We start from the raw sequence: 14,640 nt of genomic DNA, 5'->3' as shown, positions 1-14,640 counted from the left end.
TGAACTGATATTGGGTAACTTTTTATTCATGCCTTGTAATGTCCATGTTTCTTTCTCATAATAGTTGCCCATTGAACATTTATTGAAAGAATACTTCAAGATAACATGAACAATGAGGCTGGTGCTTCTGGGGCAAAGTTTTTGTTCAATGTCTTGGTGCATTTTTTTAGAATATGTCATTTTGTGTTAAGACTATCTTTATATCTAGATGGACTTTATAACTGTCATTGTCGATTTAATTAAGTATTGATGAGATACCCTGCCTTTCCATGCACTATCCATTCAAATAATACCTGTGGTATTACAATAAAATACTTATTAATTTGACTTCCTTATTCACCCACAAAAATTCTAATTATCCCAGACAGTAATATATTAACCTGGTGTCATATTGATCTACCATATTGAAAGATCAGTCATCAGATTATTTTCAATTCTGAATTTTTTATTGAGACAAGATCAAGTCAAAGGAAGCTTTGTATTTCTGACAGAAGACACACGCAACAAAAACCCACTTAAGATTTTGGAATCTGTGGGCAAAGAACTCATTACTGGCGTTTTGGATGACTTGGTGGGAAAAAATGTCCTGAAATTGGAGGAAGAGGAGAAGAAAAAAATTTATGATGCCAAGCTTGAAGACAAGGCGCGGGTCTTGGTGGACTCTATGCGACAGAAACGCCATGAGGCAGGTCAAATCTTTGTTCAAACCTTCCTAAACATAGAAAAAAATTCCACCAGTATAAAAGGTAAGACTGGAATTGTTTTCAAGGGATATCTTAAATTTTTCAGATCTACTTGCCTCCAAGGCAGCTCCACTGTCCTCTAAGTCCCCCATCCTCCTATTACTAAAGTATAATTTTCACTAAACCTATCATTGTCCTTTTAGAGGCCACCTTGTCATTTGTGGGAGGGCATCTAATTTCCAATTAGTTTAGAAGTTGAGTCCTTGTGTTTAGGTTGATCATAGAGATAGCTAATTGCAGAGACTTTGTAGTAAGGGATACCTGGAGCTGAACTCACATTTCTCTCACTTTGGACACTATGTGACTTCATTCAAGTTTCTTAACCTCCCTAAGCATCAGTATGAGCATCTGTGAAGTGGGGACAATTTCAGTCTCTTCATCACAGGCTTTGTAAAGCTAGGAACATAATGGCAGGCACAGACTGATAATTCCTAATATTTTAGCTCCCATCTGGAACACTCCTCTGAACTCCAGATATATTTAGCTCTAGCTGCATATTCAACATTTCCACTTGAATGTTCCACTGGCTTCACAAAGCTAAGATATATAAAATGAAACTCTTTATTCTCCGCATCAAATCTATTACACTTCTATCCCCTGTCTATCTCATTAGACAAGACTATAATCCACTGAGTTTCTTAATCCAGATCACAACTGTTTTCTTCACCAATGAATAATAGCTCTTAGCATGCCAGAGACATAGCAGGCATGTAATGAATATAGGATGAATAGGCAAATGAAGAAAATGCATGTAATAAATATTAGTTATCAGAATTATTCTTTAGCTTATAATATTTAAATGTTTACTGTGCTTACTCATTTCTGTGAGTTACAAAATATGATCAGGAGAATACTTATTCAATATAAACTGTCCAATATATTAACATCTTTCAAAACTTCACTTTAATTGAATTATGAATATTACTAGAGTCTAAATATCCTCAGATCCAAGTTCACCAGTGATGGACTTAATTTGGTATAGAGTTTAACCTAAAATTTCAGCCTGAATACTAGAGTTTATCAATAATAATAAGCAATAATAAACAAAATGCAACATAACTGTAGAGACCTCACTATAGCAAATAAGCTTTTTCAATAATCCCTTCTCTATGGAGAAGGGACACTCCCACCAGCAGGAAGTACACACTAGTCTAATAGATGTCCAAGATTGTGGCTTAGTCTATGTTATCATTAACATTTAAATTGGTCCTTGTGCAGGTTTATTACTTTCTCTTAAACCTGGGATGGGATAAAAACAATTTGGATTTAAAAACAAAATCAGAGAACAGACTTGTGGTTGCCAAGGGGGAGGGGTGTGGGCGAGGGATAGATTGGGAGTTTGAGGTAAGCAGATGCAAATTATTACATATATAATGGATAAACAACAAGGTCCTACTGTATAGCACAGGAAACTATATTCAGTATCCTAAAATAAGCCATAAAGGAATAGAATAGAATAGAATAGAATAGAATAGAATAGAATAGAATAGAATAAATTTTAAAAAGATCAGAGATAATTCAACAAATGGGAATCAAAATTGAAATAAGGGGAACTTCAAAATGATTTTAGCAACCCCAGGAACCAGAATGAACCTTAAACTGAAATAACCTATCCCATCAGCAGAGTCTGTGGCAGGCAGGAGGCAGGTATAGATAGTTTCATGAAGTATCCAGTAGCCCCCTGAGTTCTACTGTACATGGAACCTCCAGAGGAATCTCAGGACACCTCGAGTATACTGGCCCAGGAGACCAGGAAGCTTGGTGAGTAGGGCTATTAGAATATGTAAAAGCCCTAGCCAGGCCTTTTGGGCATGGATATAATTCAGAGGGTTCTTAATGAGGTACTGAGGAAATGGAGTGGGGGATAGGAAGAACCTAAGCTATTTGTTTCAATTATTTAGCAGTATATGTGCATACTATGTGCCAAGCATTGTTATTTAGTCAGAGAGATAATTACTCAAATTCCTATTTGCCAAGGGAGAAGGACTTGTCTTATCTAATATCAGTATCTTTAGTTTTGTTTCAGTTTAAGGGGTTTCTTGAGCATTTCATTAGGTAACAGATAAAACTCAGATATTAAAGTTTTTATCTAAACTGCTAATTTTCGTATTTCTTTTTTCTGCGCTGTCAGGCCCATGGGTACTCCTTTTGAACAGCAGGCTACACTATATTTATTACATTGTAATGAAATGATTCATTTTCATGCTAATTTTACTATTAGACATAAGATAGTCTAATTTTCAGTTTTATCTGTAAATACCGTATCTATATATAGACATATAATTGTCATTAGGAGATGACATTTATTAAATTCAAGAGTACACCAAACCTTTAAATGACCTGGAAACAGGAGACTTTCAATGACAAAACATACCCTCTGACAAAGGACTATCCCAGGATCCTGGACTTCTTCACATTGGCAGAATCTTCTGGAGTAGGAAAGGAGAGTATGTGTCAGTACTTTATCTACAGAAATAAATAAGACAGTTTGGTAGCCTTAAAGACATACCATGTGCTGCATCTCCAGAGCTTACATTTTTTGCACACTTTTTAGAAAGACATTTATAAAAAAAATATTATTTAAAAACTAATGGAAACAAGTGAAATGGAAAAAATTATAAAGTTTAAAAACTGAAAAATTTACAGAAGATAATATTGCCTTTCTAATTAAAATAAAATAAAATAAGAGACTGTCTTGGTTCGTTCATGTAAATGAACATAAAAGTTTATTACTTTCATAGACAAAAACCTTGTTATGTTAGGTCTTGACAAACCTCTTCTGATTTTTGTTTATGAGGAATCTCTTCCTTCCCTCTCCAAGGGAGGGCTCTGGACTTTCCCAGTCTCTTGCACAATCTTAGTCAAATGAGGCCAAACAGTTTGAGAAAATATTACATTTCTCAAGGGATTAGGTCAGGATGAGTCAGAAACAAACTTTTCCAACAAGGAGAAGTTATTTCCTCACGTTTTAAAACATGGGTTGAAAATTTAGGACTGGTTATTCAGCACTTTGGAGGCAAGGACATTCAGAGTAATGTAGAATCTCTGACAAAAAAATTGTCCCTTCGACACTGGATTCAATACTATGATTAATGTATAGCATTTCTCCTTTAAATAGCTGACTTCACAACTTGGTGAATCATTGAAGCCTAGTTCCTCTGGAAAGGTTAAGAATTCACGCTGAGGTTGCTGAAAAAATAATACCTGGATGGTACAGGATGTAGGATTCTATTAAGTATTTGAGTGTGTATGTGTCTGTGTTTGTTGTGTGAATTAGGAGTGGACTTGGGATGTAACATTACCCAATATGATAGCTACTGGGCACACGTGGCTTTTAAGTGCATAAATTGTGGCTAGTAACAGGTTAAAATGATACTATTTTGGATATATTATGTTAAACAAAATATATTATTAAATTAATTGATTCTGTCTATTTTTATTCAATGTGGACATTAGAAAATTTTAAATTGCAGTGCCCTCCCCACCCACAGCTGAGGTCAAGTCAGGAAAGAGCAACAGGCATCTAAAAGCACAAGAAGGCAGAACCTGTGAGATCTGACCTCAGCTCCATCCCCAAGAAGTCAAGTGGTCCACCCCCTGAGGGACAGACCCCAACAGACTCCTGCCCACCAGTTTTTTCTCCAATGTGCATAGATCAGATCGGGATGAAGGGAGGAGGCAAGACTCTATCACAACCTATGTGTTTGGGGTCAGGTGTCCCCCAACAGGTTTGTCTGTGTTTGCACCTTGTCCTGTGTCTGAGGTGCTGTGGCTGTATCCTCCTCCTGCCCTGGGACATTTGTATTTCCTGGCTTTGTAATAAGTGCTGCATACTCTCAAAAAAAAAAAAAAAGTGACTCAATGTGAGTGTGACTCAATTTTATTTCTAGTAGATAGCACTCTGATAAATATTTACTAAATGTACTCTTGCTCAGAGACAATAGAAAGTCCACACAGATGAGCAATACCCTAGAGTAAAACCACTGGAAAAATCAAACTGTTTTGGTGAGTAAAGGAAGGCTAACTTTGACCTTAAATCATTAAGGTGTCTCCTTCATAATATCAGAATCTATTATTGTATTTTTGAGTGGATCTGCTTTTCCTACCAAGGATTTCTCCCTTCTTTCCCAGTCATAATACATCTGTCTCCTCACACACAGGTTAGATTCAACTATAACCCAACATGTTAAAAATCTTTTTCCCAGGATATCCCTTTTCTGTCAGTTTTCTTAGGTGATAACTGGGTCACAGAGTCAGATATCACAATTTATATTATGCGATGTATCCTGCAGCTCCTGAGGAAATCGTGACTGGACCAGATGAGTCAGCAGAAACTACAGATACCCTCAAGCTTTGCCCTCATGAAGAATTTCTTAAACTGTGTAAAGAAAGGGCTGAAGAGGTACTGTGCTCTGTACATGAAAGAGAGAAAGAGAGAAAAACAATTGCTTTCACTAATGACACAATTTCTTAAAGCATTAGTTACAGAGTGGCAGGGTGGGGACAGTGGATTCCTTTTTCATAGATGCTTTGGGAAGGAGGAAATCACATGGCTTCACACAGATTCTAATTCTCTTTCAACCCTATGACAAAATACAAGTCTCTCACTTTTTTCATTTATTTGTTGTCCTATATATTTGGGATTTATTAGAATTTTAGCTGTAGTCATAGAATCAAAATATTTATAAGATAACATGGCTGAGTAGTAATTGTTTGCATTCCAGTTAAAAATTATTAACACCTGCAAAACATTATAAGTTAAAATAGTACCAAAATAATGTTACCCAAGGCAAAGGATCTTTGGTGTATTTATTTTTAGCTGGAGTCAATGGCAAATATCTCCTGGTTTTTATGAAATTTGATCAGAGCCTTGATTGTTAAGAAAGATTTGACTAGGTGGAGAAGAAAGAGGAGAAGGAGAAGGTAGGAATTGTTCTAGTCTCCTGAAGATTCTCGAGTAACCATCACAAATATGATCTGGATCATTGTCTGGGCTTTTGAAAAATAATTCCCTTCCAATTTGTACTTCTTTCTATTGTCAATTCAATCCATTACTAAAAGAGAGGAAGATAGTGTATTCTGGTACAGGATAAGAGAGAGGACAGCTATGCAAGCCCTTAAAAGCAACAGTGATTGGTGTATGAGGGTTTAGGAGAGATTTAGGTAAATCAAACTCACTGCATATCAATTTCCTTCAGGTCTATCCAATAAAGGAGATAAAGTCCCGCACTCGTCTGGCTCTCATCATATGCAATACAGAGTTTGATCATCTCCCTCTCAGGAATGGGGCTGCCCATGACATCATGGGAATGAAGGGGCTGCTTGAGGGCCTTGGCTACAGTGTGGATGTGGAAGAGAAACTCACAGCCAGGGTAAGGGCCCCTCACCCACCCCAAACACATACATATTCAACACATATTTTCCTACTAACAAATGAACATTATAATATTAAGCAAATAACTTTAACAACCATAGGTCTCATTTGTGTGTGTTGTGTGTGTGTGTGTGTATCTAAGTGTGTGAATGTGTGTTATAAAATAAAAATATTAAGACAGGTGAAATCTATGTTTCTTTAGAGCTTCAAATATCCTCAGTTCCATAAAACTGTACAAAAAGTGGTTGGCATATGTACCCACACAATTCTTAATTCTGAAGTGGGATGATTGAGATTCAGCCCCAATATTTCCCAGAAAATTCTGGAGTAATGAATGTTAGTAGGAGTGTGATCACCATATAAATACTGAATCCTGACTGTCCCAGGGGCTATTTTGGCATTGGGGATGGGTCTGTAAATGAGATAGAAGGTTCCAAGCTCACTTGATCTAGGTTCACTTGGTGGGGGTTGATCAAACTATAAGCAAAACAGAACATTTCAGAGACTTGATGTATCTGTGTGTCTCTAAGATTGAAAAGAAGTGAAAAGGAAATGAAAAGGAAAAAGGAAACATAAGAACAAATTGGTGAGTGGGGAGTAATAATGTTTGATGGGGTGGCCAAGAAAGACATTTTGAGGAGGTAATATGGGATCTGACACATGACTATCAGAGACAAGATAGCTCTGGAAAGATGTGAATGAAATATATTCCAAGGAGGCATGACTACAAGTGAAAAGTCTGAACCTAATATGAAACTGGCACTTGAAAAGTACAGAAAGACCAGTGTGACTAGAGCCTAGAGGAGGAGGAAGGATGTCAGAAGGGAGAAGTATACTTATGTCAGAAGTTTTATTTTATTCCAAGTATGGTGGGGAGTGCCTTAGAAAGGAAGTGGTATGATACATTTATTATTCAAGGTTTTTATTAAGTAACGAGAGAAAATACAGAGATGAAAATGAAAGTATATAGCGACAATAAGCAAATGTAAAATGTATTAAGAGGACAGGTTATATAATGTCAGAAGGAACAAAAAGTTGAACCCATTGATCCATTATAGAAATAAAAATAAAACTATCATCAAGCAACCACTATGTAAAGCCACCATGACTGGAACGTTACAGATGTTTCTTGTACTGATCATGATAAATAGGAGGTCAGTTTAATTTTAATGCTTGTCCTGTTAAAGTAAGACTTTGCAGTCTTTTTCAGGATATGGAATCAGTGCTGTGCAGATTTGCTGCCCGTGAAGAGCACAAATCTTCAGACAGCACATTCTTGGTGTTCATGTCTCATGGCATCCTGGATGGGATCTGTGGGACTATGCATAGTGATGAAAAACGAGATGTGCTACCTTATGACACCATCTTCCGGATATTCAACAACCGCAATTGCCTCAGTCTAAAGGACAAACCTAAGGTCATCATTGTCCAGGCCTGTAGAGGTGGTGAGTTCTGAGATGAAAAATCCAAAAGTCATAAAGGTGTTTGCAGAGGATTGTAGTATGTTTTATTTCTAAGGGAAATAATGTTAAACCCCATCCAATGCAAATAAACTAAATTGAATTATTAGGAAATTACATTTAGGGGGCTGGTATCATGAGACTTTGTTTTGTTAGCTGAGAAATTTCTGTTCAATTTGATTCAAGGTAAGTGGTGAAGGAGATCACCAGAATTCTCAAATCAAAGTTAAACAAAAATATTCCAACCTTGGAATGAAATCATTTTAATGACAACTTTACTTGTAAATGTTTTACAGACATTTTGACATTCTCTGGCTTGAGAATAATTTCATTTGAAAGTCAGGCTATTATGTAATAGCATTATCTTTTTTTTCCCCCTCATATATTATTGAAAGGGAAATGAATAAGGAGATGAGGGAAACTGGGATTGCAGTGACATTTTTCTTTGCTTTTTTTTCCTGACTCCCAGTTCCCTTTTAGCTTTTTGGAACAGTGTTTGAAGATGAAAAGCCAAAATAATTTAGCTATAAAATGATAACTATGCTCTGAAATTATGCAGATAAGGCTTTAACTTCTTTGTTATTCTCAGCAAGTGGGTTCTTCCAGTTCTACCATGCTGTCACTATTAATTGGCATGTTGCTCAACAACACAAGAAAAAGGCAAACTGTTATATGTGAGGTGGAGATGCACCTGTATGTGTGTATGTGTGTGTGCACATGTGTGTGTGAAACTGGTTAGAATAAACATTGTAAAAGAATGAGGTGGGCAATTGTAATAGTCATACTGAGAGAGACACACAGTGTGTAGGAAATTGATGTCTCTACAGCAAATCGTGGGGAATTGTGGGTCAGTGACTCTCCAGCAGCCTTGGCAGACAGCTCTTCACAGTCGCCTGAGAACCTGGAGGAGGATGCCATTTACAAGACCCATGTGGAGAAGGACTTCATTGCTTTCTGCTCCTCAACCCCACGTATGTGTCTTTCAGTTGCAGACATGGATTTGTGGGTCTGAGGCTACCTCTGAATGATTCTAAAAAATCAAGATAAGCTCTGAGCAGCAATGATTTGATGCAAATTTTGAATGCTGTCAATATATTTTACTTATTCTTCACTTTTAAAGATTGACTTTTATTATATGTTGCACTTTACAGACAAAGGTACAGTAACCATTAAAACAACCTAATACAAGAAAATCTCTTTACCATCACACTAATTAAAAACAAATGATTGATTCAGTTTTCTATTAAATCTATTTAACATTTTGAGTAGAGTTTTTATGGATCTAGGGACTGACAGACATTTCTCAAAAATTATCAACTCCAAGCCATTTTCTCCATATTTCCCATCTGGTACTATTTAGAGTGGTATCCCAGCAAGAAGGTGGATGCCCTTTTAAAGAAAGAAGAAAATGATACAATGGGACTTAGTAGGCCTACTATTAGGGGAACGGTATCTAGTCCTTGAACTCTAGGTAATCATCTTGAGAAGCCTTATATCTGAGGTTTCTAATTTACATATTTTTAAGTACTTTTACCACTTTACGGAGGTATAATTAACATACAAAAAGCCACACATATTTAATGTATACAGTTTAATGAGTTTGGAGATAAGTATATAGCTGTGAAATTATTACCACTATCTATACCAAAAACATTTCCCTTCCCTCCAAAAGTTTCATTAGATCTTTTCATTTATTTTGCTCACTATATTGTGAAAGACATCATGGTATATAATCTGTAAACAATCACCTATGTGAACATGGGGACATTTTTTAATCCTTCTGAGCTTCTATTTTTCCTCTGTAAAATGGAATAATTACAATTATCTCTCAAGCCTCCTTTAAAAGCCAAATGAATAAGCATAAGTCCCATAGTAGAAAGTCAATCCCCAAAATACAAGGTAATCACTATGCAATGACCTGCAGTTTTGATGAGCTGCTTCTTTAGTTCATCTTCTTTATGGAAAATGAGTTAATGAAAGGTTGTAAGTTCTTCCCCTAAACATGTCAAGATAATTCCCAAGCTATGTTTTAAAAGACAAAAAATGTAAAAAAAAAAAAAAAAAAAATGGTGAAGGCCACAGCCCAAGACTTACCACTCCTTATTGTCATAGATAATGTGTCCTGGAGAGACATCACAAAAGGTTCTCTCTTCATTACTCAACTCATCACATGCTTCCAAAAATATTCCTGGCGCTGTCATCTAGAGGAAGTATTTAGGAAGGTAAGCTCCTCTCTCCTTTTCTAATCATGTATTTGCTCAGGAAGACTTTAGTATTATTTGCCTTTCAAGTGACAATGACAGATTTTTGTCAGGCAAACAAAAGTAGAGTGGTACTGGTTTCTGTAATCCATGTGTTTAAAATCTGATTTACAAAAAGACTATGTTAATGCACCACAACAGAAGATCAAAATAGAACAAAATATTATAACATGTGAGCTTGTGTGTTATGGGTTATAAGTTCTTAAAATTCAAAGAATGGAAAGTATTTTGGATTAATTTTCACTGCTTCATTTATTAAATAAATATATATTGGGTGGTCTACTTGGTAATGGGTTATATCTTCATGACACAGGGGTAAATGAGACATATGTGACATAAGGCTACCTAGAACTAACATTCTTGTGAGAGAGATGGATACTGAATAAGTAGTCCAACAACAACAATAAAAAATGTGTGATACATGTTGTGATAGGATCCAGAAGAGAAAGTCCTAGGACACATGAAAGAGAATGTAGGAGAAAAATTCTTTGAATAGAGTGGCCCAGAAGGGAAGACTTGATACTTCTTCCCCAACTCAGGACATTCCTTATTTGCCCCTTCCTTCCTAATTTATTTTCCTCCAATAGCTCTTACTACCACCCACCCAGTATATATTTTGTTTGTTTATTATCTGTATTTACTCACTTGAATGCAAGCTCATGAAGGCAGGGATTTGTTCAACACTCAACATGCTGGAAGGGAGGAATTAATATTCATTGAATAAATAAATGTATGAATGAGTGAATAAATGCTGCTCCTTTTTTAGGGAGAAAAGTATTGGTATTAAGAACATGGGAAAGTGTGGTTATTTTTAAACTAAAACCATAGAGAACAGTAGCACTCCCATGGGAAAAGAAGGATATACCTTTAGTGAATTGGAGAAGATTGCATTGTAACCTGAGTCACAGTCTCTGTGAATAGGAACTTAGGAAGTTAAGTCTTATTGGATGAATAGGATTTAGACATTATACTGTCAAGGGAATTCCTCAGAAGAGATTAGAAATAGTGGATCTAGGTAAGTAAGATCTCATTGATCAGTCTACGGAAAAAGACTTCACAACTCAGCTTGATGGTGAATGTGAATATTGCTCATCATTCAGTCTTTAAGGACAAAATCCTGGGATTTTAACCTTATTGAATTGAGGTGTTAACCTTGTTAGAGTTTGAAGATAGAGGATCTCTGAGGTCCACTTCTCATGAACGAACACCAAGGGTTAATTAATCATCAGATCTGTAGATCAGAAGTATAAACTAGAAAAAAAATGCAGTTTGAAAAGACTTGAATTAGGCATGAGGTGTGTATTTTGAGATAAAGAGCATATTCTGACATTAGGTGTCATTTCTAAGAGGTAAGGTAGCAGTGACAGGGAATTAGAATGTCCAAGGGCTTGGTTCCATCAATCCTAGGAGCACCCTTCATTCCAAGAATTTTTCGGCTCATTGTGCAAAGCAATTTTTGAGAATGCATAAGAGGTATGTATCAGCCAGAACCTCTTTTTATTTTTAGGTACAAAAATCATTTGAAAAACCAAATGTTAAAGCCCAGATGCCCACCATTGAACGACTCTCCATGACAAGATATTTCTACCTCTTTCCTGGCAATTGAAAATAGTAAGTATCAAGAATTTTTGTTGACAGGCAAAATAAGTGGGACAGTGATATTAGTAGTGAGGTCCAATGACCAATGACAGCCTGTTGCTTTAGTGGTCAAATTAGTAAATTAGTATTCCTTGTTGATGTAGTTTGTTGATTAGTTGCTAATTTTTACTTTGTTTATATGCATCTGGATCCACCCCTACATCTCTACAATCATCAATCAATAAATCAATCAGCCAAGAAGGTAAGCCAAATCAAGACAGAAAGTAATAAACAATGAAAGACACAGCTAACAATTATTAGCATAGACATGTACCCATTCTTCCATTATTACTTATATTCATGTCTCTCTCTCTCTCTTTCTTTCTCTCTCTCTGTCTCTCTCTCTCTGACACACACACACACACACACACACATTATTAGTTACCAAATATTGCCTCAGATTAAAAAAACAAACAAACAAACAGAAAAAGAGGTGACTGTAGAGAAAGCAGGACTGTGGTCCTCTGAGTGCAGGTGTCATATTACTGATACTGAAGTACCATTACCATACAGTATAAAATGCACCCTGGAAAAGTTTGTGTCAATGAAGACTCTGCTTCTCTGACTGTTCTCACAGTGTAGATCACAGAACATTCAGAGTCAGTTCTCAGATTCTTAATTACTGCTCAGAAACCCCTTCAATCACCCATATTAACACTTAAACAAAAATTTTTTGGTCAAATTATTTTAGAATGGGTTTATTGAGTTTAGATCCAACAATTATTTACTCACTCATAACAGCTTTATATCACACTATATTATAAGCATATTATTAATCTCCCTCTCAGAAACATAATTAAGATTATATTTTATAGTAAATTTTATCTCAATTCTTGAAATATTTACCCACCATCTTCTACCCCTGGTTTCTGACACCCTGGCTACATAAATGCATAGATACTTCAGCAGAATAGCTTCTATTGCCTAATTAGTCCAATAGAACCACATTTGGGGATTGAATTATTTATTTGACTAATATTTATCAAGCACTTACTATGTTCCAAGTTCTGTTCTAGATGCTTGGAATGTACCAGTGAACAAAATAAATAGAGTCCTTGCTCTCAGAAAGCTCATACTCTAGTGAGTGGAGATGATAGACTCTAAATACACCAGCAAGTAAATATGTGTTAGAGAGTGGTAAGAGCTAAGAAGAAAAAATAAAAAGGGCTAAAGAGACACAAAAAGATGGATACTGTACTGTTATAAATAGATTACTCAGGAAAGGCTGCTTTGAAGTAATGAAATGATTTGAAATCAGAACAAAGAATGGATAGAGTAAGGGAGTGAACCTTATGCTTCTAGTGGGAAATGCATCCCAACACCAGAAATAGGAAGTACGGATGCCCTGAGGCAGATGTGTGCTTAAGATGTTTAAAGTACTTCAAGAAGGCAGCTGGCTAGAGAATAAGAGTGGGAAAAATGGCAGAGTAAAATTCAGAAAAATGGTGAGAAGCTCTTGATCACATGGGCCTTGGTGATCACATGGTAAATGTTTTAAAATATTTTATCCTAAGTGAGATAAGAAACCCTTCAAGAGCTTTTGAAGAGAGAAATGATATAATCTAACTTAGATTTTGCAAAGATCACTCTGAGTACTTTTTGATGAATAGACTACAAAGGTCACAGATAGAAGCCAAGGGAAATGGCAAAAGCATATGGAAGAAAATCAAAGAAGAATCACAGTAAGGGTTGGATTGAAGGCTTCCAGGGATTACTATCTTAACCTTCTGTTCTTTTTTCTCTTCTTCAGAAAATCACAGGAAGTTCAGCTGTTTCAACTTCAAGAAGCACTTTTACCAGTACAGAACACATGTTTAATCTTTTGTCTTTCAATGAAAATGAAAACAAATGAACTGGGTTGTTTTGGGTCTTCTAATAGAGAATAGACTTTCAGTTAAAATGGTGGATGGATGGAAATGAAGTGGAAGAAGCAAACTGGGTTTTCTAGTTTTATTGCATATAATATCTGCACTTCATTGAGTAAAGGGAACTGGTCATGACTTGCCCTCAGCAATAGGGTGAAAGGAGATGGTGCTCATCTGGAGACAAGAGCTGTAAATTGGTCAGCTCCTCCTTTATACACTCATCAAACCCCAGGCCTAGAATTGTGCAGAAGAGGTTTTCTAATATATTATTCAACCAATGTCATAGCTTGAGTACATTTTTTTCTTCAGTAAGTTATGATTTTAGCAAATTACACCTATGTATCTTTCTTCCTATCTATAAGTTAATTTACTTTCTTGTTGATTATTTTCTTTCCAGATTTTTGCATATTTCCAAGCTTCAGGAAAATTTTATTATTTAGCAAACATTTGGTTATTGTCTAAAATAAATTGGGCTTTTGATTCAAGATTGTGTAACTGAGTATGTTTGTATGGAAAGACAAATATTATTAAATAAAGAACAGCAAAGAGAGTGGAGAGTGTCAGCAATGGAAGAGGAGAATGTTAAAATTTCTGGAAGGGTGAATCTTGGTAGAAGAATTTTGGCAACATGGTCATCTGAGCTACTAAGTAAGGAGATGTACCACTTCTGTTACCTACACACAAAATGCTGAATAAATATTTTAGTACATGATGAACTGCATTAAAAAAATAAAAGGATTCTCTAGATGTCAAATACAACCATAATAGGTGATATTTATTATTGTATGTCAGGACTATTTTAAGGATTTTGATTGTTATAAGGGATTTTGTTTATATAAGTAGCTACTTTAACCCTCATAACAGCCCTATAAAGTAATCACTATCAATATTCCCATTTTACAGGTAAAGAAACAAAAGAAAATAGAGCTTAAATGATGTGCCCAAAGTCACACAGTTAGTAAGTGGCTGCACCAGGATTTGAAGGCAATCTTGCTCTCTCTGGAATCTGAATTATTAACCACTGTACCACCTTACATCTCCAAAGCAAGGAGAGACTGAAATTGTATGGGTTTGAATTGTAATTCAAACTTCAATTTAACTGAAGTTTGAATTGTAAGGTTAACTAACACTGCAAAGATTCATGATGTTTAGGTTTCTGGACTTCACTTGTCCATGTGGATACATGAGACACATCGCAAAGGTTCAAAAATATACAGGGAGAGACTTCATTCTCTGCCTACTGCATGATAATATTAGAAACCTAATAACATAAAGACTGCCACACATTTCCACATAGTT

General features: G+C 35.8%; 1 protein-coding gene across 1 annotated transcript in view; it reads left to right on the top strand.

Annotated features, from left to right (window-relative positions):
• The window catches only part of LOC309605861 (uncharacterized protein), a 35,547-nt gene extending 21,721 nt beyond the window's left edge, over window positions 1-13,826 (top strand). Inside the window, 8 exon segments of the mRNA XM_082342186.1 lie at window positions 492-746; window positions 5,036-5,145; window positions 5,942-6,115; window positions 7,328-7,562; window positions 8,405-8,548; window positions 9,690-9,799; window positions 11,346-11,449; window positions 13,227-13,826. Coding sequence (XP_082198312.1) covers window positions 492-746; window positions 5,036-5,145; window positions 5,942-6,115; window positions 7,328-7,562; window positions 8,405-8,548; window positions 9,690-9,799; window positions 11,346-11,444 — 1,127 coding nt within the window. The 3' untranslated portion in view covers window positions 11,445-11,449; window positions 13,227-13,826.
• The last annotated feature ends 814 nt before the right edge of the window (window positions 13,827-14,640 follow it).

Source organism: Balaenoptera borealis (assembly GCF_965194805.1).
Source record: "Balaenoptera borealis genome assembly, chromosome: 11".
Lineage (NCBI taxonomy): Eukaryota > Metazoa > Chordata > Mammalia > Artiodactyla > Balaenopteridae > Balaenoptera > Balaenoptera borealis.
This window is presented reverse-complemented; position numbering and strand designations above follow the sequence as displayed.